Below are 27,376 nucleotides of genomic sequence, written 5' to 3'. Positions count from 1 at the left end.
TTGTCAAGAGTTAAGAAAAGTATATCTGTTTTGAGTAAGAGTGGCTGTAAACGTTGTGCGCTACCGGTATTATTAGTGTGGGGGATTTTTCTTGCCTAAACTGAATTACAAAATCGTTATTATTAGACCTAGTAACCTGCAGAGAGGAAAAAAAAAAAAAATGGCGGCGGCATTGTCATTCCATGATTTCAATTTAGATTTCAGTCGTTTCGTTAAGTGTGAGGTCTGTTATATGTATTCCTTCGATTACATAAATGATTTGTGGATGTTTAGTGCGGATGGAAGAAGGGTGTGTGTGCGAAGTGTGACCTGAACGAGGAACTGGTGAATGCAAATATGAAATTGATGACAGAAAGCGTTAGTACCGATTGTGTCGCGAGTGCACATTTGAAAGAGAGGCGAAAAATGTTAAAAAATCAGGAAAAAAGAAAAAGAGCAATTTGAAAACCGTAATGGATGTTAAAAGGGACAAAAGTGAGGCGTAAAGAAACGAAATTGAGAGAATGATGAAAGTAGAAATGGCGTGATGCAGAAATCGCAAGTGAAAAAAATCAAAAATATAAATGATAGCGAAAAAAGAATGAATGATGGCGAAAGTTGGGTGCATGTTGGACTGAAAGTACTGAAACAAAGAAAGATGAATGAGAGTAAAAGTGAGAAGAATGATAGCGAATGTTGGACGCATGTTAGTCCAAAAGTACAGAAACAAAGAAGGATGAATGAGAGAGAAAGTGAGAAGAGGGGGTCGAGAGTTAGAAAGTTAGCAAGATTTAATGATAGAGAGAAGGTCGCGAGATTCGGAAAGTGAATTGGATTGGATGAGGCAAGAAATGAAATGGATGCAGAATGAAATTAAGAGAATTCAGGTCAAAACTATTAAAATAAATCATGATGGCATGAAAGAGTTAACAAAAGATGAGCGAATGGTGTTGTATGGCGACTCCATTATTAAAGGTGTGCTAGAGGATAAAATGCACAAGGTATGTTTTCCAGGCAGTAAAATGAGTAGAGTGATTAAGGCATTGGATATGAGGCGGGAGCGAGCAAAAGAGTTAATAGTATTAATTGGTACAGATGATTTGAGAGAGAACAAAGAGCATGTCAAGATGAATATCAGGAGGCTGCTTGGAAAGATAAAAGAGAATAATGTGACAGGAAGGGTAGTTAGTGTGTTGCCTAGGTATGATTGTGGTGAAATGAGGCGGAGAGCAAGGATTATGAATGATATTCTGGCTGAAATGTGTGAGGAGATGGGAGTACAGTTTGTTAATGTGTGGAATGAGTTTGAGGGATGTAGTGAGCTGTATGGGAGTGATGGACTGCATTTGAGTGGTTATGGTGTGAGTCGCTTGGAGATACTACTGCTGGAAGGTAGAGAAGTGAATAGAGAAAATGAATCAGATCGATAGGGGAGTGATGTGGAAGAGCAGGAGAGTAAGACAGGAGAGATTGAAGAAGTGGAAATGAATGGGGAAGTGAGTGGTATGAGTATAGAAAATGAGAGAATGGGTGTGCAAGAGGAGCAGGGAAACAGGAAGGCTCAGGGTGGACAGGGGTACACAGCGTGAGAAAGGTGGATGCTTCAAGAGGAGGTGAGAGCATGTGTAGTCAGGAAAGAAATGGGATGACAAGGGATCAAGAGGAAACAGATGGAATTGCAAAGGGTTCTAGAATGAAGAGGCAGAAAGGGAAATGGCCTCAGTCCAGCGTGGAGAGATCGCATCGAGTGAGTGGTACCAGTGGAACTAGCTGTAGATCCAGAAATGAGCTGTTGTGTTTGTATACCAATGCTAGAAGTATAAGAAACAAGGCAGATGAAATGGTTGCACTAATTGCGTCTGTGCACCCAAAGATTGTCGGAATAAGTGAGACATGGTTAGATGAGGACGACATCTTGACAGGAATAGAGATGGAAAGATATGATGTGTTTCGTGAGGATAGAAGGGGTAAAAAGGGAGGGGGGAGTGCTATTGATGATAGAGAAAGAGTTATGTCCATACAAGGTAGATATGTAAGAGGGAAATAGGGCCAGTGGTTTTGAGGCAGTATGGTGTGAGATAGAGGTGAATAGAATCAAATACTTGGTGGGATGTTGTTATAGACCTGGTAATGTGGATGGTGGTGATAGTGAAATGTATAGTCAAATAAGCCAAGCAAATAAGAAAAGGGTGATCATTATGGGTGATTTTAATTATGGCAATATAGACTGGAATGAAGAGATAGCAACTGGAAGTAAAGAAAATGAGGGATAACTACCTCAGACAGTATGTAACAGAGGGCACACTAGGATTAAGGGTCTTGGATTTGGTCATCTCATTGGAGGATGTAATTATAAATGAACTGTCAAATCATCCACCAATTGGTGAAAGTGACCATGAGGTGATTACCTGGGTGGTTGCCAGCAGTGCAAGGACCCCTGTTAAAAAAGGGTATATGTGGAACTACAAGGGGGGTGATTATGAAGAGCTCAGGAGGCAGCTTGCAGGTGTAGCATGGAATGAGGAGTTAGCTGGAAAAGAGATCAATACAGCTTGGGGGATTTTCAAAAACTATTTAGCAGATGCAATGTCTAAATGTATTCCATTGGCGAGAAGGTTAAATAAGGTAGGTGTGAGATGGATGAATAAAGAGATTAAGCATGCAATACAGAGAAAAAGGGCATTGTGGAGGCAGCATAAGAGAAGTGGAAGTAGCCAATTACATGAGGTCTACAAAGACCAGGCAAGAAGGGTGACTTGGTTGGTGAGAGTAGCTAAAGAGAGGTATGAACAGCAGTTAGTTAATGAAGCCAGAAAGAATCCTAGGGAGTTCTTTCGATATGTAGCCAGCAAAAGAAAGAATGATTATGGAAGGATGACATTGATTGGAGGAAATGGTATAAAGACAGCTGTTGCAGAATGTGTGGTGGAGATACTTAATGAGCAGTTCATAAAGATCTTTCAATCTTGTGAATGTGACTTCATGGAGAGATTGAGAGCAGTTGATGATGGGGAGGAGAGACTGACTGTAAGCGAACAAGAGGTGTTTGGGGAGTTGAGTAAACTAGATATAAATAAGGCTGTGGGACTTGATAATATATCACCGTGTATTCTGAAGGAATGTGCCGGAGAGTTGACACCTGCCTTGACATATGTTTTTAATACGAGTCTTGCACTTGGTCAAGTTCCTAAAGAGTGGAAGGAGGGCAAGATTGTGCCACTTCATAAAGGAGGTGATCGAACTCAAGCATCAAACTATAGGCCTATCTCTGTGTCAGGTGTTGTGGTTAAGTTGTTGGAGAAGCTTGTGAGAACTAGTATCCAGAATTGGGTCGACAACAATGGTATTATCTTTGATGGACAGCATGGATTTGCTAAAGGGAGGTCATGTTTTAGTAATCTACTTACTTATTACAATAAAGTGACTGCTTCCTTGGACAGAGGAGAAGGATACACACTAATATACTTGGATTTTGCAAAAGCTTTTGATGGAGTACCTCATGATAAGTTGGCAGTCAAACTAGAGCAGATGGGGTTGGATATTAGATTAGTGCATTGGATTGGAGACTGGCTATCTGATAGGTATCAACAAGTTGTGTATGGGGGAAGCAATGTCCAGGAAAAGGAAAGTCACTAGTGGAGTGCCTCAGGGATCTGTTTAAGGGCCATTACTGTTTAACTTGTATATAAATGATAATGGCGAAGATTTGGATGGAGATATTCAGTTGTTTGCAGATGATGCAAAGTTGGGACAAACCATAATGAGTAGTGAAGATGTGGCCTTGCAAGAAGACTTGAATAAATTGAGTGATTGGGCAAGCAAATGGGGATGTGAGTTCAATGTTGCAAAATGTAAGGTTTTAAAATTTGGAAAACAAAGATGGGATGCAAAATTTATGCTTGGTGAGAATATATTGTTGGAAGTAGAGGAAATAAGAGATCTGGGGGTGATAGGGATAAGGATCTAAAATTTAGAGGACACATCGCCAAAATTGTGAAGACAACACAAAGGCTTCTGGAAATGATGCAGAGGACATCGACGTGTAGAAGTAGGGAGATTCTTGTTCCATTGTATAAGGCTTTGATTAGGCCACACATGGACTATTGTGCCCAGATTTGGTCACCAGGTTTTCAGAAGGATGAAGAGATGTTGGAAAGGGTCCAAAGGCGACTGACTAAGGTAGTTTCTGACCTCTGGAATGTTGAGTATGAGGAAAGATTGAGAAGATGTAATTTGCAGAATCTGGTGGAGAGAAGGAAGAGGGGAGATATGATAGAGACCTACAAGTTGGTAAGGGGTTGTTATAAGATCAATGGTGGAGAAGTTCTACAGAATAGTGGGAGATCAGGGGAGAACCAGAGGTCATCCCTTGAAACTGTATAAAGAGGGTGTGGGTAGGGGAGTGAGAGGCAGGTTTTTTTGTGCAGAGTTGTGAATGATTGGAATGCCTTGCCTGAGAGTGTAGTGTCTGCAAGGAGTTTGAGTGTGTTTAAGACACGGTATGATGAGATGTGTGTGTGTGATAAAAGGACCTCCCAGATGAGTCTTTGACTCCATGAGGTCTTGTTTAATAATAATAATAATAATAATATATATACATTTTAAATAGCTGGAAGCTGTAATCATTTGGTGATCAACTTGTGGGTCAAAACTTTCAGAGAGCAATGAGGTGGAATGAAAGAAGAGGAAAGGTAGATTATAATTGGACTGTGAATGAATGCTAGTAAAGCTGTTGCATCTGTTATGGCAGTCTTAATCTTAATAGAAAATGAAGGAATTATAGATGTCATCCTACTTCAAATAGTGCCATGGAAGTATATGTAGAAAAGACAAATGGCAGAAATAGACTGTGAGATAAGAGAGTAATGATCAGTTAGTCAGACTGTCCTTTCTAGATGAAATCATTAATAGAGTTCTGACATGGACTTTTATAGTTTATTCCTCGAAGAAGATAACATTATTTTAATGTTTATATAGCATTAAAAGATGTGAGCAGGTTAACATCAGTGTCTTGAATGGAAAATGACACTAAATTTTATGGAACTATGAAAGCAGTGGCTATAATGATGTGGTAAATGTTAGTACAAGAAAAGATGATCTGATATGTTTACTGATTCTTTGGTGAGAAGCTAGAACTGTGTTTTTATAGGTTTGAAAAAATTTCCCTTACAAATCTCCCATTCTAACCAGAATGATAATCATTAGCACTATCTATTAAGTGAATAGTTTTCCCCTCCTTTTAATCTGTAGTTTGCAAGCAGCAGAATTTTATATCAAGATAATTATTATTAGCTTATATTTAAAATAGGTATTAATGTCATTCTTTTTAACTGACATAATATTAAATAGAATTAGTAACTAATTTCAGAATTTGAAGAATGTGTGTGTGAGAGAGAGTTTAAATGTTGAAAAGCAGTTCTCACTGTGTGAGGCTGTTGTAACACTTCTGCTATTATTAGCTTTAATAAACCATGTCATGTTATATATGAAATATTTTTTGCCTATAGACATACATTTATCTAGAATTTTTGGCTGAATATTTGAGATGAAGATATCAAGTAATTTTTTATTCTTTTTTTTTTTTTCTAGTTGCGAGTATTTGAAGTTTATAAACATAACATTCACAAGTTTTTTGGGAAAGGAACCAGTTTGGCTGCAGTTAATCCCAGTGATCTCATTTTTGTGTAAGGATTGCTCTATTGTAAAGTATAATATTGTTGTTGTTGATTTTTAAATCATAAAACCAGCTGTAAGATCTAAATCATTAAGAAGAATTAAATTCACAACTTTCATTCAGTAAAGAGGAAATGTATTTATTGATTTTATATTAAATAATCTTCAATTATTGCTATTAAATGCATTATTCAGTCCTCCTCCATCCAATTAAAGAAAACATTTAATAGTGTCATAAGCATATATCAGTGTTGGAAGTTCAAAAAACAAAGAATTGGGGAAGAATTTGCCTACCTAATGAGCATTTAAGAAATGATGTATAGGTACTTGAGAATAGGTGAAGAAAAATAATTGAAGGTTAATTTGAAGAACAATCTGGATTTAGACCAAATAGGAATTGGCAGAAGGTCATTTTTATTTAAAACATCAAGAGAATAAAACAAAGATCTCTGTTTAAGTTTTACTGATCTTAGTTTTCAGCTTTATTGTTGCCCCAAACTCTTCAACAATACCATGAATGATTTGCAGTCTTGTTTTATTTTATTGAGACATTAAAAATTGTTCTTCTTTTAATGCATTCCTAATTAGAAGCCCGAGAAACTTCACCTTTGAAATTTTTGAAAATATTTAGTTAGGTACTTGAATGTAGATGCAGTTTAGTAGCAGTGGTAGCAGAAATATGTTCTTGGGTCATCAGCTGGTTGATCTCCGAAAAGATTTTCTGCCATAAAATCTTTTCCAGAAGGCCACAGAAAGATGAATAATGTTAATATTGATAAAATCTTGATCTCCTGTTTCACACAAGTAATGGAAGTGTATAGTTATCATCTTAGTGATATATTAAACAAATGAGATTTAAAGATATCTGAGTGTATGTGAGAAGTTAAACAGATTGAATTTATGTTACATTATTTCTTGATGCAAGTTCAGGCATGTTCCACCAATGCCTTCATTTATTTTCATACAATCGCTACTGACTAATTCATGATGAAATATTCTAAAAACCTATGAAAAGCATATATATATGTAAAAAAGAAATCCTTCCATGATGAAATTTTCAGATTTCTGATGTATATGTAATATCTTGACATTATGATCATCAGGTAAATTATTTACCAGAATTTGTTTTTACTTACTAGTGTAATAAATTATTAAATTCTTTGTTAATCTGACACATCATATGCATTATGAAGGATGTACTCGAGAGCTTCTTTCCAAAGTATGTATGTATTGCAAATGAATCAGTGATTCATCACCATTACACACCAGCACACAACTAGTATACTGTGTCACTAAGTAACAGATATGACTTAGCATCCAACCAAAAATTTAAAAGAATTGTGTCTTTCAGCCAAGGGGTTTTCATAAATAAGCTATTACATATGGTGGATTGGAATTTGAAGTTCAAAGATCATATAGCAAAAAATTACAAATACAACTCAGAATAGTTGCAGAGTTGAAACAAATCTTGACATGTAAGGATAATGTTTTCAGTTGATCTTTATTATTCACTCTGCAAATGCATAATATCTGGAAATAGTTGTCATCATTTTGGCCTTTTACAGAAGATTTTTTCCATATTTCTTTTATAAGTGATTTTAAAAATTTACTTTGATAGTGGACAGGAGGGATTCCAATGTCTGTAAACATCATTAACTTTTATTGCCTTGAAGCATTTTCATAACAATACTACAAGCACATTTTCAGAGCCTCCAAGAATTATTCCATCTAGTCTGATATCTGATATCAGTGTGATGTCTGATATCAGTTCATTGAACTGATCTCAGAATATTTTTGGATAATAATTGTGGATTGTCATCATTCGAATAAATACAGTAAAGTGTTTGACATGTCTAATAATAGATTTTAAAATTTCCTTAAGAGATCATATAATTTTTTCCAAGAGTTTCTGGATCTTCCAAAAATTCAATTTTTTTTTTTTATTGTTTTAGATTTGAATGATAGAATGTAAAGCTAAAAGTTAGTCTATTGGATGAACAACTGCTAAAAGTTTGACTGTGATCATTCCTGTGCAGCACCATGTAGCTAAAAGTGTGCCACATTTTTTAGATGAACAGTTACAAAAAATAGGTGCGAGATGGATGAATAAAGATATTAAGCATGCCGTTCAGAGAAAAAGGGTATTGTGGAGGTAGCATAAGAGAAGTGGGAATAACCAATTCCATGAGGTTTACAAAGACCAGGCAAGGTGGGTGGTGGTTGGTGAGGGTAGTGAGGTATGAACAGCAGTTAGTTAATGAAGCCAAAATTAATCCTAAGGAGTTCTTTCGATATGTAGCCAACAAAAGAAAGAATGATTATGGAAGGATGACATTGATTGGAGAAAATGGTATAAAGACAGCTGTTGCAGAATGTGTGGTGGAGATACTTAATGAACAGTTCATAAAGGTCTTTCAATCTTGTGTATGTGACTTCATGGAGAGAGTGAGGGCAATTGATGATGGGGGAAGAGAGATTGACTGTAAGTGAGCAAGAGGTGTATGGGGAGTTGAGCAAACTAGATGTTAATAAGACTGTGGGACTTGATAATATATCACCACATATTCTGAAGGAATGTATCAGGGAGTTGACACCTGCCTTGACATATTTTTTTAATACAAGTCTTGCACTCAGTCAAGTCCTAAGAAGTGGAAGGAAGGCAAGATTGTGCTACTTCATAAAGGAGGTGATCGAACTCAAGCATCAAACTATAGGCCTATCTGTCTGTCAGGTGCTGTGGTTAAGTTGTTGGAGAAGCTTGTGAGAACTAGGATCCAGAATTGGGTTGACAACAATGGTATTATCTTTGATGGACAGCATGGATTTGCTAAAGGGGGTCATGTTTTAGTAATCTTGTACTTATTACAATAAAGTGACTACTTCCTTGGACAGAGGAGATTCTGCAGTATAATACACAGTAATATACTTGGATTTCACAAAAGCTTTTGATAGATTACCTCATAATAAGTCGACAGTCAAACCAGAGCAGATGGGGTTGGATATTAGATTAGTGCATTGGATTGGAAACTGGCTGTCTGATAGGTATTAACAAGTTGTGTATGGGGGAAGCAATGTCCAGGAAAAGGAAAGTCACTAGTGGAGTGCCTCAGAGGTCTGTTTAAGGGCCATTACTGTTTAACTTGTATGTATATAAATGATATTGGTGTAGATTTGGATGGAGATATTCAGTTGTTTGCAGATGATGCAAAGTTGGGATGAACCATGAAGAGTAGTGAAGATATTGTGACCTTGCAAGAAGACTTGAATAAATTGAGTGATTGGGCACGGAAACAGGGATGTGAGTTCAATGTTGCAAAATGTAAGGTTTTAAAATTTGGAAAACAAAGATGGGATGCAGAATTTATGCTTGGTGAGCATATATTGTTGGAGGTGGAGAAAATAAGAGATATGGGAGTGATAGTGCATAAGGATCTGAAATTTAGGGGATACATAGCCAAAATTGTGAAGACAACACAAAGGCTTCTGGGAATGATGTAGAGGACACTGACTTGTAGAAGTAGAGAGATTCTTGTTCCATTGTATAAGGCTTTGATTAGACCACACATGGACTGTTATGCCCAGATTTGGTCACCTGGTTTTCATAAGGATGAAGAGATGTTGGAAAGGATCCAAATGCGACTGACTAAGGTAATTTCTAACCTCTGGAATGTCAAGTATGAGGAAAGGTTGAGAAGATGTAACTTGCAGAGTCTGGTGGACGGGAGGAGGAGGAGAGAGAGGTCATCCCTGGAAACTGTATCAAGAGGGTGTGAGTAGAGGAGTGATAAGCAGGTTTTTTTTTTTTTTTCGTACAGAGTAAATGATTGGAATGCCTTGCCTGAGAATGTGGTGTCTGCAAAGAGTGTGAATGTGTTTAAAACACGGTATGATGAGCTGTGTGTGAAAGGACCTCCCAGATGAATCTTTGACTCCATGAGGTCTTTTGGTAATAATAATAAATTTCTCCTAGTAATGACAAACTTTATAGGCAGATGGTCATTGAGCAACAGTTAATAGTTTCACAGATAGCAGTGTGAATAGAAGTTTTGTCAATAACATGATAAATTTCAGCTATCTTATGTGGATATCTTTGAGGTGCTTTAAAATTCTGCCTCTCCTTTCTAGCACCCATCCATTTGACCATCTTTCAGTATATGTCCTCAGCAGCTTTCTATAACACATCCATATCTCAAAAGCTGCTATCCTTTTTTCCTATCAGATGTCTTTAGGTTCCAAGTCTCATATCCATAAGTTGCTGTTGGAAAAACAGCTTGCATCCAGAATCCTCAACTTTGTTTCTGTGGAGATAGATCCATTCTTCTAGATTTTGGACAACCATTCCTAATTTTCTTCTTTTAAATATCTGAAACAGTTTTTTTTTTTTTTTTTTTTTATGTATTCAGAAATATTTTGTTGCTTTGCATAGAATATCATTCTATTTCACGCCAACACAAAAATGTTTCAAAAAGTAAGGTAATACTTCACAGGCAAAAACACATTGGAGCAAGAGAATTGTAATAGCATAGAGAGAGCATTTGCATCTTCCTATAATGATAACAAGGTGGCATCTCTTCCATAATACAGTTTGTAGATGAGATGTGCAGTCAAGGTTAATTCTTGTTTTCTATAAGTTATATAAGTAACCTAAGATTTCAAATTTTAAGTAATGATACAACATGAGTAGAAATCCAACTGAACTATAGAAGAGAGATGGTCTCTGTTGTACATTATATTTGAATGGTGATTATTAACTAAATCAATTGGGATAGTTTGGGATAGTTTCTTCTTCAGATCTTTCCATTTACAGACTTGCTACCAGTGGAGATAAGGAAATTGTCATTGTTAAACCTTGATTATAATAATAATTATTTGATTTCAAGAAGTTATAATGGAGATAGTGTTTATATGATTCTGCTTCATCTGGAGAAAATATGTTTTCAGCATTAATGAGAATGTCATCTACTGACATGTTGGTTAATAAGAATATAACATCTAGACTATCTGATGAAGTAATTTAATTAAAATATCTCATGAACAGATATTTAATTCTGAAAACTTTAAGTGGAAATTGTTTTTTCATCTAGGAATCAACAGTGTTCTTTCCATCCCTACAGTGCATCCTGTTGCAGATGTAATAAGCTTTCCAACTTAATATGTTGTCTGAGCAATATGGATGAATAATAAAAAGAAGAATATAATTTCTTCTCAAGTATATTATATATTTGCATATGATGTTCTTTTGTGTTAACTTACTGTGGATTGACAAATCCAAAAATCTTGTGTGTTTGTTAGAATTAAAGGGGCTCTTTTTTCCACCTTCATTTTAAATTTGATTGCAGGATTTTAAGAATCATATGATGATATTTATTTTTTCTTGACTTCATAGTCCAATTAGACATGCATTGCCTACAATTATTTTTATAAATTATGTAGACTTCAACTCTGTTAAGAATAATTAATTTAATTTCCTGACATTTTGACCTTCATATTAAGATCATCATCTGGAGTATACACATGTATGTATACAGAGACAAGTTACATTACATTTCAAACAGTATCATTATTCTAGAATAATGTAATGTAGCTTGTGTGTACTCCAGTTGTAGTCTCCATAATTTATCAAAATGACTGCTGCTCACTGTGTAACATTAAAGGAAAAGATACACATGCAGTGGAACCTCTGTTGTTGAACGACTCTCGTCTCAAACAAATCAGTTCCTGAACATATTTTCCAAGAAAAAAACAAACCAGTTTCTGAACAGAATCTCGATTCCCGAACAGGCAAACCGGCAACCGTGTGCTCCACATGCTGATATGTATGGTGGGAGAGCATCAGTTACGCTGCAGCTTCCAGTCAGTGCAGACACCTGCTCGAATTTGCAGTGCCTTTTCTTAATTTTCTTTATGTTTTGTTATTTTTTATAAAATATTATTAAATAAGCCACCATGGGACCAAAGAAGGATAGTAATAGCAGCAAAGCGAAAAGAAACGTTGTTAGAACCATGATAGAGGTGAAAAAAGAAATCATATCCAAACATGAAAATGGCGTTCTTCATGATTCAGATCTTGCTATGCAGTTTGGTATGGCGAAATCAATGATCTGTACAATACTCAAAAATAAAGAGGCAATCAAGGGAGCTGATGTTGCACCAAAAAGCCTCACCAAATAGCCTCAAATGAGCTCCTTTCACTATCCTGCAATACAACTTCAATTCTCCTTGGCTGCAGTTCATCAGCTATCGTCAATAACACCCCTACCCCCATTTTATTCTCTCTGTCCCTCCTAAACACACTATAACCTACACATTCTATCCCATTAACTATATCATCTTCCGTCAGCCATGATTCACTAATGCCAATAATCTGTGGCCAGGAAGAGCCAATCAAGGCTAAAAATTCTTCCTTCTTGTTCCTAATACTCCTGGCATTAGTATACATGAAATGCAGTGATCCCTTTGTCCCACCCCTATCTTGATGCGTTTTTCTAAATGTCCCATTCCCATTTTTTGTCCTTAGTGCTGGCTCGGGTACATTATATACATTTTTACACTCAACTGTCTCACTGATGTCTGCATATCCACTCCCCCCCCCCTCCTTGGTAGTTCTAGTTTCCCTGGTTCTGCAGATCCATTTTCACTTCATTCAGCAACACTTTTTCCAGTCTCCGCACACCAAGTCCATTTAAATGCAGGCCATCCATCTTGTATAAGTCCTTTCGCCCATCAAACTCATTCCGCACGTCCACGAATTCCACACCACACCGTCTGCATAACCTGCGCATAATGTCATTTGCGATTATGGCCCTCCTTCTAAACTCCTCTCTGTCATACCGCAGCAACAGACTCACCATTCTAACTCTGTCACTCTTTTCTTTCACTATCTTTAACAATACTTTCAAGTCCTCTCTCATAAAAAATTTATCACCTTTCAATTCATTCGTACCTGCCACAATTATTAATTCTTTCACCCTCTGTTTTTGCACTCTAATACTCTCACTTACATCCTTAAATTTGGCACCCGGCAAGTATGATTTAGTTACACTCCCATCTATCACTCCTCATAATAACGAGTCACCATACAACACTCTTTCCTTCATTTCAGAAACTCTCCCACTCTTACGCTGTTTATTTACGTTAGCCGAATCACTCTGGAAAGAGTTTTGCAGGTGCTCTAATTGCCGCTGCGCATTTTGTATCACTGCGTGCAACCTAGCGATCTCGCTTCCTACAAATAATTCCTCATTTTTTTATCATTCAAACCATTTTCTCTCTCTGTATAGTTGCTCTCACTCTTTCTTAGATCACCGCTCTCATTGCCATCTTGTGCATCTCAATTCCCTATCAAGCCACTATTTTCACTCACATTCTGGCTTTCTTCAGCCATAACTGTCTCACAACCTGACGCATACTTCAATTCCTCACTTTGCTTACACTTTCTGCACATTCTCCCACCACTATCACTTTCAATCCAAACTCCAGCCTCATTTGGGAATGCATACATTCCACACACATCACATTGGACAAATTCTCTCACATTATAGTTTTTGAACAATGGCGTCGTATTTTTGGACGCTATTATCTTACGTCGTGTTGCCGCCATATTCAAATCTATGAAACGTATCGTTAAATACTAAATTAAATAATGGAATTCACACCAAAATCACACAGATACAACAAGCTACCAAAATTAGACAATATTACGTTATGATTTTAACCTATATTCTAATTTTCATTCAAAATTCTACTTAGCTTTCGGGAGCTCCCTGAAAACACGACCGACCGTCTAGCCCTCTAGTGGCGAATATCCTTGATATATGGAGCAGTTATTTTGAAAAATTGCTAAATGAAACAATCGGTGACAGCACAGTGGTAAAAAACACTCAACAGGCATACATATCCATACTTGAAGCAGAAAAAGTCATCAAATACATGAAATGTGGAAAGTCAGCTGAAGTATATGATATTCGACCAGAAATGTTCAAGTATGGAGGTATAAAAGTCTTATAGTGGCTGCACTGCATAGTTTACAATTAGTGAACAGAGGGATGAATTCTAGATGATTAGAGTAGAGCTCTCATAGTATCCATATATAAAAAGGAAATAAAACTGAATGTGAGAATTACAGAGGTAATTCTCTATTGAGCGAACAGCCAGGATCAGATTTTCACTTTACAGCAAATAGTTGAGAAATCATGGGAATCTAACAAAGATCTGTATTTAAGTTTTGTAGATCTGGGGAAGGCATACGACAAGGTGCCAAGAGAGAAGCCATTCAAAACTCTACAGTTGTATGGTGTCAGTGGGGCATTATATCAAGAATACCTAGTCTTTATTTGAGTTGTAAGTCAGCAGTTAGAATTGAAGTATAGGAAGATGGTTTAATGTTAAATCTGGTGTCAGACAAGGATGTACATTATTCCCTCTCTTATTCATTATCTATATGAATCGCATTATGAAGAAAAGTAGTATTAAACCTGATATCAGAATTGGATCATAGCTCTTTACTTTATGTGGATGATGTTATACCTCTAAATAAATCTGGTACAAGTTTGCAAGATTCCTGACTAAATTTAATAACTGTTGTAATAGATATGGCATTGAAGGTCAGCAATAACAAAACAAAAGCAATGAAAATAGGCAGAAGCATTGAAAATATTGACTGTATTGTGAATGGAGAACCTATAGAACAAGTAAAACATTTCAGCTACTTAAGCATGATTTTTAGTGAAGATGGTAAATTGAATATGGAAAGAGACAATAGAATCAACAAAGCTGGTATGGTTGGAAGTCAGCTGAATAAGAGAGGGTCAGCTGGAATAAGCGAGAAATTATTTAAACCACTAAATTAGCTGTATACAAGCTGAGTCATTTTAACTCAGCTTGTCCTGTATATTTATGTATGCTCCAAATGATGATTTTATTATGAAGATCGAAACATTGGGATATTAAAAGAGTTATTTATAATGCAATTGTAAAGTCTATAATTTCTAAAATGAACGCTGATCACCGTGCAACACTAAAAGAAAGGAATATACAAGGCTGTTCAAGCCAATTTTAACTTATGGATCTGAGAGCTGAGTTAGAAATAAAAGACTTAATCAAAAACTAGAGATCACAGATCTGAGAGTCCTGAGAAAGATTAGGGGCATGAACAGATGCATCAATGGCAATATCTTATTAAAAATCAGGATATTAGAAAAGAACTTGACATTGTTAGCATCCAGGAATGTGTTAGCAGAGCTAATCTCAGGTGGTATGGGAGATAAAATGGGAGAGAAAAGATTAACAAAACAAGTGTTCTCTGCCAGGTTGGCAGGAAAAAGACCCAGAGGAAGACCAAGATGTATTTGGATTGACACAGTAAAAAGTGCCTTAGAAGACAGAAAGGTTGGAAATGAATGAAAGGTTAAAACCACCACCAATTTATTAGCTAAATAAATTTATTTAAATTTTGTAATTATTTTCTCAGATGTCTGTTTTCTCCATTAAACATCAACAAGAGTGATAATCAATGTCCAAGTATCCATACCAGATTAGGGATTTTTATGACTGGAATAAAATAATGACTTCAAAATGTAAAAATTGCAAATTAAAACTTTATTACTGGTTAAATTTGGTTCATCTTTAAAAATAAAGTCAAATTTTTGTCTTTGCTTTATTTGCTGGTAACAAAAAATTAATAGAATGAGAGAATATAAAGTTAATGGCTTAATAACTGTGATTTTCTTTCTCTCACTGCATTTATCCTACAACAGTTAAATGCACATTTAACTTCACTTTTTTGTGCTGATTGGAAGATAAGAATTTTAAGTAGGAGATATGGATTGTTTTTTAGAAGGCCCTAGCAGAAATCATAAGGGGTAAATTTCGAACATATCAAAATTGGATTCACAATTCATAGCCATATAATGATGTAACTTAAGAAGGCAGGCTAGGTAACTTTGCACTCCATTAGCTAGTGTCTACACCAAAACTGAGCAAACAAGAATCAGCTGGCAGTTTGTAGTTTAGCCCACAAAATTGAATATGGTGTCACATTGGCAAACAAGGCCCATATTATTTTTGTCAGAAAACTAGAAACTAGTTGAAAAGTCAGTTATGGAAGAATTAATTAATTAATTTTTGTCCAATTAATTAATTTGATAAAATTAAATAAATAAAAAACAGATGGGGTTCTTCTTCTAAATAGCAAATACAAGATGTTATATACAAGTAATAGGGAAGTAAGAAGGAAGGGCCACAGTATTCAATATTAAACTTAAAGAAAATTAGAAATTTTTTTTCATGTCATTATCGAAGGCAGCTGACATAAAGAAAAAAGATGGTCCTTGCTGGTGATCTAAGCAGCAGAGTAGGAAACAAATATCAGATATATAGAAAGGTTTGAAAAATTTGGAAAAAAAAGTAAAGCTATAGTACATACTGTTAGATTTCTGTTCAGGAAATAAACTATGATTACAAACACCATGAACCAACATAAAGAATGTGCATAAATCCACATAGAGAGAACATACATACACTTAAGAAATAACTTGTTGAGTATGTTATTGCTGATATGCTCACACTGGTTCAGAACACAACCACAGGTAGAAAAAAACCATAGACCCTAAAAATGTGGAAAAGCAACTGGAGTAGATGATATTTGACCAGAAATACTCAAAGATGGAAATATAAAAGTTTTAAGTAGCCTCACTGCATAATTCAGGAGGTGTTGTCAAAAGGTCAGATTTCAGATGATTAGATTAAAGCATTCATAAAAGAAAATACAACTGAGCGTTAGAATTACACAGGAATTTCCATACTGTGTATTCCAGATAAGGTTCATCCAAGCATACTTTTGAAGAGGCTTTAAAAAAAAAAAAAAAACAGATTCATTCCAGATTATTATTATTATTATTATTATTATTATTATTATTATTATTATGTACTCCCTCCGACTACAAACCATGCTCAAACTTGCTTAACTTTTTGCGTAAGCCATTAGTAGCAGAGGCTCTACCAATCGGCCAACTTTTGCTGATAAAAATGTGGGCTTGTCCAGGATAGGGATTGACATCATCAGATATTCACTTTAAGAAAAATAGTTGAGAATCTTGAGAATATAACAAGGATCTGTATTTGAGTTTTGTAGATCTGGAAAAGGCATATCACAAAGCGCCCATAGGAAGCTGTTCAAAACACTACAGTTGTATGATTTAATCAAGACATTATATCAAGCAGTATGGTCTGTGTTTAAGTTGTAAGTCAGCAGTTAGAATGGAAACAGATACAGAAGATGGATTGATGTAAAATCAGTGTAAGACAAGGGTGCACACCATCTCCACTGTTATTCGTCATTTGAAAGAATCACATTATTACTATTGGTCAGGACTAAAAAAATTAAGGAAAATTTTAGGAAGCAATGCAGAAAGCGATTTTTCTGCAGAATCTTTATCAGCCCTAGCAGATTTCCCAGTTATTCTTACAATGATTGTGTGAGAACTGGGATACAGCATGTCTACAGTTCGGGCTTTAATAAGAGCAAAGAATACTTAAGAAAGAGTAAAGGTTCCTCGAGTTGTGCCTGTTGCCTCATTGTCCACAACTGCACCTTAGACGTCAGTCCCAGATAAGTGGATCTGATATCTTGCTCTATGTCATCCCAAAGAGAGAGATTCGATCGAATTTAAATCCGGGGACCACAGGATGATCCCAAACTCAGATGAGTATTCCTCGAGCCATGCCTGGGCAGTTGCGGCTCAGTGGGGCTGTACATTGTCCTACTGAAACAGACCATCAGCTGCAGGATGCACAAAGGCCATGAACGTATATGTCATCAGCCAGCACATTCTGGTAACTCGCAGTATTTAAGGACCTCTTCCGACACACTTAGGGACTTAATGTGTCACATGAGAAGGCTCCACAAACCATTATAGGCCAACTACCTTGAATAGAGATGGCCTCATGCTGTTGACGCCACACCTGCACTCTGCCATCAGCTTAGTACAACTGATAATGGGATTCATCAGACCACACAACTCTGGTCCACTCTGAAGAGGTACATGATTAGGGTGTTGGCTTCCATAGCTCATGGTATGTAGGGTACACCATACCATTCACTCCCTGATGCTGCATTGACCTCCAAAATGGAAACTGGATACAGACCAACTGCTGTTGTCCTGCAGTTGGTCTGTATGAACCTCGACAGTCTACATCGACCTCAGTCATCAATGGTGTGTGGTTAGCCACCACTTGCCTGGTGAGTGCTAGTACATCTGTTGATGGTATACTTGCAGTAGATCCTTGATAAAGTTGTTCTTGAGAACCCTAGGGTTCTCACCACTTTGGCAATAGAATGACCCATCTGTCTCGCACTGATAATATGTCCACGATCAAAGTCACTAAGATTGCCAAACTCATCATGTTCGTCAATTGGGATAGTTGGGAAGGCCCAGTGTATGCCTATTTATCATCTGCATTTGGTTTGGATATGTTTCACTTATCTGCACAGGGAATGCCAGTGTCGTCTTTCCCTCACCACTATCTCTAATGTTTTGTCCATTCGGTGTCTGTATATATTATTATTATTATTGTTATCTAAGACCTCCAGGAAGTTAAAGACTCATTGAGGGAGGCTATAAATCACCCAAACAAGCTGTCATACCTTCCCTTAAATTCATTCACACTAGATGTACTCACTATCCCTAAAGGCAAACTATTCCACTTGCTCTGGGAGAAAACTTAGCTCTTACCCCTTTCTTCACTGCGATAAAACTTAACTTATGTGGATGCCCCCATGTTATCTCCCTCTTCTTTGCACCCCTTTTCACATCCTCTTTATCCCCCTTAGAACCCAGGAGACCAAATCTGCACACACTAATCCAAGTATGGTCTTATCAAAGCCTTATAAAGAGGCAAAATTACTTCTTTATCCTTATGTCCAGGTTCGCTTCAATCGCAATTATCCTCTGAGTTGTATTTGCAACTTTCGCTATGTGACCTTTGAACTTCAAATTCCTATCCACCAATATGCCAAGATCCCTTGCCTCCTCAGTTTCTTGTAGCATAACTCCGCTACTATAACATGCTGCTGGAACTCTAATCACGTCAAAGTGCATAACTTTACACTTACTAACATTAAACTGACAGCCATTTTTGTTTGCCCTAATTTCCAGCCTATTCAAATCATTTTTTAAGTGCTGAATATCAGTAGCATCCCTGATTGCCCTGCCTATCTTTACATCATTGACAAACAATTGCACATCTGATGTCAGACCCTGCCTGATGTCATTAATGTATAGATTGAACAACAATGGCCCAAGGACATAACCCTGAGGTATCACTGATGACCTTAAATCTGGCACATTCACACTTACTGTATACCACTTTTTGGTATTTGTCTGCCTACCATCCCCTGATCCAAGTCAAGAGTTTATATTCCAATCCCATATTGTCCAGTTTATGCAACAGCCTTTGTGTGGTATCCTATCAAATGCCTTAGAAAAATCCACCATTATCATAGTTTATCCATTACCTTTATCTAATTCAGCTATAGCATTGTTATAAAATATGAGCAAATTGCTAAAACATGACCTTCCTTTAGTAAACCCTTGCTGTTCCTTGCAGACTATAGCATGTTTGTCTACCCATTTCTGTATGTGAGTTCTTACCAGCTTCTTTAAAATATTCACTGCCACACCAGAGATACTGATAGGTCAGTAGATAGACACATCAGTTTTTGCACCACCCTTGTACAATGGAACTATCATACATTCTTTCCATTCCTGTATCATTCCTGAGCTGAGACTCAAGTTATACAAACATGTGAAAGGCCTAGCCAATTTGGCTGAACATTCCTTTAGCAAACAACCTGATATTCCATCTGTCCCTTTAGACAAATTCTTATCCAGGTTATGCAACAGCTCTTCAATCTCATTTTCATGAACCTTTTTCATCCAATGTAGCAGTAGTACTGTGCACCATATTACATACACCTGGTTTATATATGTTAACAAAGCACTCATTAATTGAACAATCTCATTAGCTTCCAACACTCAAGTACCATCTGCATTCAATAAAGTTATTATTATTTGATACCTCCAGGGAGTCCAAGACTCATTGAGGGAGGGCACCTATTCTACAACCCTCTGTCTCCATCACTCAACTTCATCCACCAATGCCATCTGTCCACCACCACCAGTATTTTCATAGACAATCACAAACATCCATGCCCACAGGGGGATTCAAACCCCAGCCTTTTGGCTGGAGAGCGGATGTGCTAACCACTCGGCCAACCAGGCTGGATAAGTGAATGTGAAAGTTATTCTTTCACATTCATTCTTTCTTTTGCTTGCAGCAGAATACTAAAATTCTTTTGGATTGCCTTTAGCTTGCATGGCCAATTTCTTTTCATACTCTGATTTAACTTTCTGTACAATACTCGTTACTTTTCTATCCTGAGCCTTATATATTTCATAACTCCTCTCACTCTTATTCTCACGATATTCTTTCCACATCATCATCTTGTGGATCTCTTGCTTAATAAGGTTGCACATCCATTTCACTCCCAACCTATTTATTCTTCGAACACCAGGAATACATTCAGATACCGCCTCATTTCAGCACTTTTTCAAAGATTCCCATGCATTGCTGACATTTTTCCCATTCAGTAACTGATACCATGGGAACAAAGATAGTATTTTCCTAAGTTGATCATAATTTCCAGTTTTGTAGTTCAGTATGTAACCTGTTTTAATCGGAGCATCAGTACAACTAGATACTTCCCAAGAAGCACTGTCATATGATATCATTAGTAGTACTCCTCTCCCTCCTCCTGTCTCTTCTGGTGTCACTGTCACCAATGAGTGGTAAAATAGCCATATCCTTAATAGAGATCCCTTCTGACACTCTGAGCAAATCCAACACTCTTTGACCTAGAGTTCCTTCTTTCTGCTGTTTGAGAAAGTTGTCTCGCAACAATTCTATAAATTCCTCTTCTTTCTTATCATGAGATTTCTCTTCTACCCAATCAATGTTTGGAAAATTAAAGTCACCCATAATGATCATTCATTTGGTACCCATTCATTTGGTAACATTTCATTCTGTTAACCTCCACTTCACATCAGATAGACTCAAACTCACTACTACATGGGACATTGTTACATTATTGTTTTCTTGTTTCTACTCTAATTGACCTTAAGTCATATGATATCATTAGTAGTACTCCTCCTACTCTCCTATCTCTTCTGTCATTCCTGAAAATAGTATACCTGTTACACTTAGTCCCACTTACCATATCTGATTCTGATAGCCAGGTTTCACTAATGCCAACAATATTAGGCCACATCGTATTCAATAAAGCAGCGAACTCGATCTCTTTGTTTCTGATGCTCCTGGCATTTGTGTATAGACATAATATTGCACCTAGCCTATTCTTATAATTAGATATGCAATCTGTTTGGTCTAGTTCTAGAATTTTCTTTTTTCCCTCCCCAGATATACTTAAAAGGTCTGAACCAAAAGCATATTTTTCCACCCCTTTGCCACATACATAACCATTTTCAAAGGCATTCATATCTTTATCATGTTTGCATACCATAGTTGAACTTTCACACACATTTTTCCCATTCCTCATTTGATGATCTAGTTTCCCTGACTTTCTGAATTAGGTCTCATACTAAGAAGTAATTTCCTGATGCCAATTGTATTCAAGTATATATACAAACACATATATGAAAAATAAATAAAAAAATGAAATTAAAAAAAGTTAAATAAAATTAATAAATTAATACTTATATATACATAATAAGTGTAGTAAAACTTATTATGATTAAATAAAATTACAGTGGAACTACATCAGATACATTTTTTCCAGTCCTGTTTGTCTTAAGGTTTTCTTTTGTTTTGTTTCTCTCATCATGTTCTGATCTCTTCTGTGTCTGGCTCCCACTGATTTTGTTTATTAATGTTTTTATTTGGATTTGCTTGCTTCCTGGGAAATAGAGAGGTTCTACTTGGTGGAGGTTTGTTGTGTCACAGAGCCATTACTGAGTTTCCTGTTTCTGGAGTGATTTAGATCAGGAGTGATGAGGTTAGTAGTGATCCTTTAGATTACTCTGTGAGATCACTCAGAGTGTTTGGAGAGGTGTCTCTGCTTTTTGATTCAACCTGGTTGGCTGAATGGTTAGCATGTCCACTCTGCAACACACAGGCTGATGGTTTGAATCTATCTGTCAGCTTGGATGTTTGTCTTTAGGTGGAAGATGAACTTCATCACCCAGTGTGAGACCACTTCATACTTTTTGAAGTTGAAGGTGTAGCATAGTGGTAGAGCATTTGCTTTGCAATGTGGAAGGGCCAAGTTCAATATCCAGCACCTTCAATGGCATGTTTTTTTTTTTCAGGGAAGATAGAGAAGATAGGGTGGGAGGAGAAGTACTACTGATGATAGCAGATGAATTGCAGCCAAAAAGAATAGGAGATAGGTGAAATGGTGGCTATTCATTTGAAGTAATCTAGTGTGAGATTAAGGCCAGTAAGACAAAATATACAGTTGGTTATTGCTATAGGCCAGAGAATTCCACAGATTATCTGAAAGACATGCATCATCAGATTAGTATAATAAGTACAGGTCAAGTGATTATTATGGAGGACTTCAGCTATGGAGATATAGACTGGAAGGAAGAATGATCATACGGCAGGAAAGAAATAGAATTTATACACCTGCTAAAAGATAATTACTTAAGGCAGCATGTGATATAAGGGACTAGGAGTGGGAGACTATTGGTTCTGGTCATAGGATCAGAAGAGCTATCCATAACAAAGGTGACAACGTTGCCTCCAATTGGTGAAAGTGACCATGCAGTCTTGACTTGGGAGATTGTAAAACATGAGGAATATTCTATCAAGAAGGGGTATTTGTGGAACTACAAGGCAGGTGATTATGACATTCTTAGGAAAAGTCTTAAATCTGTACCATGGCATAAAACATTGCAGGGTAAAGATGTTAATAGTGCATGGGATATAATTAAGGGTCATATAGAGGAAGCAGTATTAAATTGCATACTTAGGGTAGGCGGGGGTTAATCAGGTAGGAGTTAGATGGATGAGTAATATCATTAAGCATGAGCTGCAGAAGAAGAAAATGCTGTGGAGAGTATATAAAGAGAAAGGTGACCAGCAAACTCATGAACAGGCAAGAAAAATGACCAGCGTGGCAAGGAAGGCAAAATCAGATTATGAGAAGAATCTAGCCAAGCAGGCCAGAGGAAATCCCAAAGAGTTCTTTCATCTTGTGGAAGTAAGAAGAAGAATGATTATGAAAGATTAGCCTTAATGAATGATGATAGTTGCAAGAAGATGGAAGCGTGGCCATCTGAGTGACCACTTTGCAAGGGTATATCATCCTAGTGAGGTTACTGCTTTAACCTATGTGACAGACACTAATGTTGGGAACAGAGGCGGGTGAAATGAAGGTCCTTACGATACTGCAGAATCTCAGTGTAAATACAGCTGTGCGATTAGATGGGATATCAGCTAGGGTTTTGCGTTTTGTGCAAGGGAACTGTCACTACCTTTGACTAGGTTGTTTAATTTAAGTCTCAATTCTACCAAAGTTCCAAGGGAGTGGAAAGAGGGCAAAGTAATTCCTTTGCATAAGGGAAGTTCTAAAACTGCAGCAGCACATTATAGTTAGGCTGACCATATTTCTTGAGACCAAAACGGGATGGGATTCTGAACTCTAAATTGTTTACAAGATTTTCAATGTTCATGGCTACTTTTGTAGCTGAAATATTATCTTTTTCAATTAAAATAATGTATATGTTTGGAACGTAGACACTTGATCTCTTGTAAATGATCCCTGTTTGAAATCACAATTTCAAACAGTGATCTTCAAACAATTTTTGCAACATAACATATTTTCTTGAGAAAGAAAATAAGAATGAAGCCATCATACATGCTTAAAATTCTCTCAATTGATGGACCCAAGGACAAAAAATCTTGCATTTCCATGCTCTAACAATTTAGCATAATTGTTTCCTGTAAAGTCAAATTTTTTTTTTGTTCTTCAACTCTGACTGTGTATATATTGGTAAACAGGCAACAGCACACTGGAGACAATTGTGTATAACTTGTGCCCCACAACCAATACCGATAATCTGCCTCTTCAGTTCATTTTCAAGTTTTTGCCACACATTATTTTTTTGCAAGTTTTACAATCACCAAAATTGGTGTTCATGTTATCTGCACACAGAACGACAATTTTGTTTTGTAAGGCAAATTTGTCACTTGCTTCCTTCAACATAGCACACTCTAGGCCAATGTCAAGACAAGAAAAGTATAATTTTGTCTTGATCACCACAATTTGGTAAAACGTACCACACAACGATTGGAAAAAGTTTGATCTCTTTTTTGTTTGATGCATCTAAACTGACTATAATGCTTTTTGTTTTATTTAAATCCTCTATTACTTTGCCCAATATGTATGGAGATAAAACATTGGTAATTATTGCTCCTGATATGGTACGTGCTGAAGAAAATTTTGGTTCATTTTATTATTTATCAATGTCGACAAGCAATCATTTGCACGAAAACATTGGTCATGATGCAAAGTATGATAAGCAACAAGAGCTTCACTTGCTGCAATTTTATCACTTTCCCTATCACCATCACGTCTCACCATAAACGAGCTGATGTTTTTAACTGAAGCCAGAGTCTTCTCACCATCCTTATGTTTCTGGCTATGTGAATGTTGGTTGATGTTGCTTTTACCTCCATGAGCAACAGGAAAATGGACATTACAATGTTGGCATATCCCTTTTGTTCCATCACTACACAGCTTGTGCAGTTTAATAAATTTGAATTCTTTCTGGAGATAGTTATTAAAACTGCAGTTTTGCCTCTTTGACATTGCAAGGAGAGACTTAAAGCTTTAAAAAATAAGATCAAAACTTTAAAAAATATTAACTTTAAACCACGCATTGAATAACAAAGCCATCGGTTAGCATACAGGCAAAACAAAAACTAATGCTACAGCAGAACAGACGCCTCATGTGAGACGCGCAAGTGTTGCCAACATGTTTTTTTTTTTTATTATTATTATTTTCCCTGAACTGCAGATATCGAACAATGTGACTCCATGGTTATACAAATTACTGATATCCATGATGTTGATATATGATTATAGGTTATGAATAATAATTTATGATTGACCAATATTAAAGTATATTTATAGTTTTTATTAAAAACGGGACAAAATTTTTATTAAAACAACAGGACGGTCGGGAAATATAAAAAAAACGGTACATATGGTCACCCTAATTATAGACCAATCAATATCTCAGGTGTGGTGGTAAAAGTACTACAAAAATTGGTAAAAAGAGAATTTAAGAATGGGTAGATAAAAATATGATACTGTATGGGGGTTAACATGACTTTTTAAAGGGTCAGTCATGCCTTAGTAATTTACTAACTTTTTATAATAGAGTGACATCTGAGTTGGATAAAGGAAATGACTACATGATGATTTTGCAAAGGCATTTGACAGAATACCACATGGAACTCTGTTGTGCAAATTAGAACAAATAGTGATATGACACTGGGTAAGTGGATAAGATGGTGGCTATTGGACAGATATCAAAAAGTGGTATATGGAGGGGCAGAATCGAGATGAAAACTGGTGACTAGTGGTGCACTGCAAGATTCAGTACTGGGACCATTGCTGCTTAATTTGTACATAAATGATATAGGAAATAACCCGAAAGGACAATTCAGTTGCTGATGATCGAAATTATGTACAGTAATAGTTAATCAACATGATGTGGAGAGCTTCCAGGATGATTTAAATAGGCTGTCAGTATGGGAAAAAGTTAGTGAGTGTCAGTTTAATGTTAAGAAATGTAAAATTATGCATTTTGGGATAAATAGATTACAAGCCGTGTATCACATTGATGGCACTGTACTCCAGGAAATAGATGAAGAACTAGAGATTTAGGGGTGGTGGTAGACAGAGTTAAAGTTTAGATGACTTATTGGTAAGGGTGCTAAGGTAGCCCATAAGATTACTTGGTTATTGAAGAACACGTTAGCAAGTAGATGTAAGGAAGTTGTAATTCCTCTTTATGAGGCCTTGATATGCTTGCATCTGGATTACTGTGTTCAAGTCTGGTCCCCCCGAGATTTCTTGGGACTGAGGAACCAATCAAGAGGATTCAGAGGTGAGTGGCCTGTAGAATGTTCCTTATGAGGATAGATTGAAGATGTGTGGATTGCAGAAGTTGGTTGATAGGAGAAAAAGAGTGGGTATGATAGAAACATTTCAGTTGCTTAAAGGGTTTTATAGGATAGATACAGGGTAAATCTTTCGGCACTTGGCTACAGGGACCAGAATAAGGGGGTCATTCCTGGAATTTGAATAAAGCTGTGATTAGTAGGGGTGTGAGGACAGGAATTTTTGCTTTGAGAGTTGTGAATGGGTGGAATGGGTTGCCAGAGTCAGTTGTGAGTGCTTTGTCTGTTAATGTGTTCAAGGAGAGGTATGATAGATTGGGTCTCTTGCAAAGAGTCTTCAGGTCCATGGAGGTGTCTGTATAATAATAATAATCCTATATTAGTTCCAGATGGGTCTTTTACATTCTTGGAATTGCTAATGCGTGATTGTTGTTGAGATTAGAATAATGAATTATTTTTATAATAAAATCCCAGATCAGAATCTGCGATATTAACTGAAAAGCTAATAAACTAAAGCTTAGTTGCATATTCTTTGGTATATAATAACAGGACAGAGACAAAACAATAGCATTGAAGATTTAAATAGTTTTCTAATCTCTCTCAATTCATTTCACCTAAAAATTCAATTCACTTTAGCAGTTTGAAGACAAAGGCAAATTACTCTTTCTGGATGATCTCATTTCAAAAACTTCTGAAAATGAATTTCAAAACGTTTACCACAAGGTCATTCACACTAGATGTTACCATCATTCTTCATCTCTTCACCATTCCTCACAAAAAATAGGAATTATTCATACTCTCAAAATTTGTGCTATTTCTATTTTGAAAGATGAAGGCAAGAAAATGAAGAATTACTTCTACTCAACCAATTCATTCACAATGGATATCCAAGGAAATTGGTCCAAAAATTAACCTTCTCCAATCTTACTCCACAGCCAAATCCTGACATGCACTATAGAGACTCAGTTTCATTACCTTACATCAGTAACTTTTCAATCAAAATTTGCTTATTTCCTCAAATCTCATAACATCAGAGTGGCATTTGCTCTCTTAAAGACAATAATCCTTTCTTAAACATCTTGATGTTTACAGAATTCCATGTTCCTATGGCCTTTTCTACATTGGTCAGACTTCTAGAAATTTTGAGATAAGAAAAAAGGAAGAACATATCAGGATTTTGGCTCATGATAGGAAAGAAAGATTGGGTTTAGTTTATCATTCTTCTCATACATCATGACATTGATTGGAACAAGATCCCCATGATTTATCTAGAAGAAAACTTCCTTTCGACAAGAATCAAAGATAGATTCTACATGATATTTGGAAATTCTGTGGAAAATAAAGGTGACTCCAAGACAGAAGTAGCAAATTACAGACCAGTTAGTATCTCTGGAGTGGTGGTTAAAGTATTGGAAAAGTTGGTTAAAAGTATCAAATTCAGGATTGGATAGATAGGAATATAATACTCTATAGAGGACAGCATAGCTTTGTAAAAGGTAGGTAATTTATTCACATT

General features: G+C 36.4%; 1 protein-coding gene across 1 annotated transcript in view; it reads left to right on the top strand.

Moving 5' to 3' along the window:
* LOC150101961 (ubiquitin carboxyl-terminal hydrolase 19-like) overlaps positions 1-27,376 on the top strand; it is a 629,785-nt gene that overhangs the window by 387,085 nt on the left and 215,324 nt on the right. Inside the window, exon 14 of the mRNA XM_090399944.1 lies at positions 5,569-5,663. Coding sequence (XP_090256070.1) covers positions 5,569-5,663 — 95 coding nt within the window. The remainder of the gene's footprint in view (positions 1-5,568; positions 5,664-27,376) is intronic.

Source organism: Typopeltis vanoorti, chromosome 11, assembly GCF_054136105.1.
Source record: "Typopeltis vanoorti isolate ZY-2024b chromosome 11, IOZ_Tvanoo_1.0, whole genome shotgun sequence".
In the NCBI taxonomy this organism is placed as follows: domain Eukaryota; kingdom Metazoa; phylum Arthropoda; class Arachnida; order Uropygi; family Thelyphonidae; genus Typopeltis; species Typopeltis vanoorti.
Note: the sequence above shows the minus strand (reverse complement) of the source record. Positions and strands in the feature narration are given on the sequence as shown.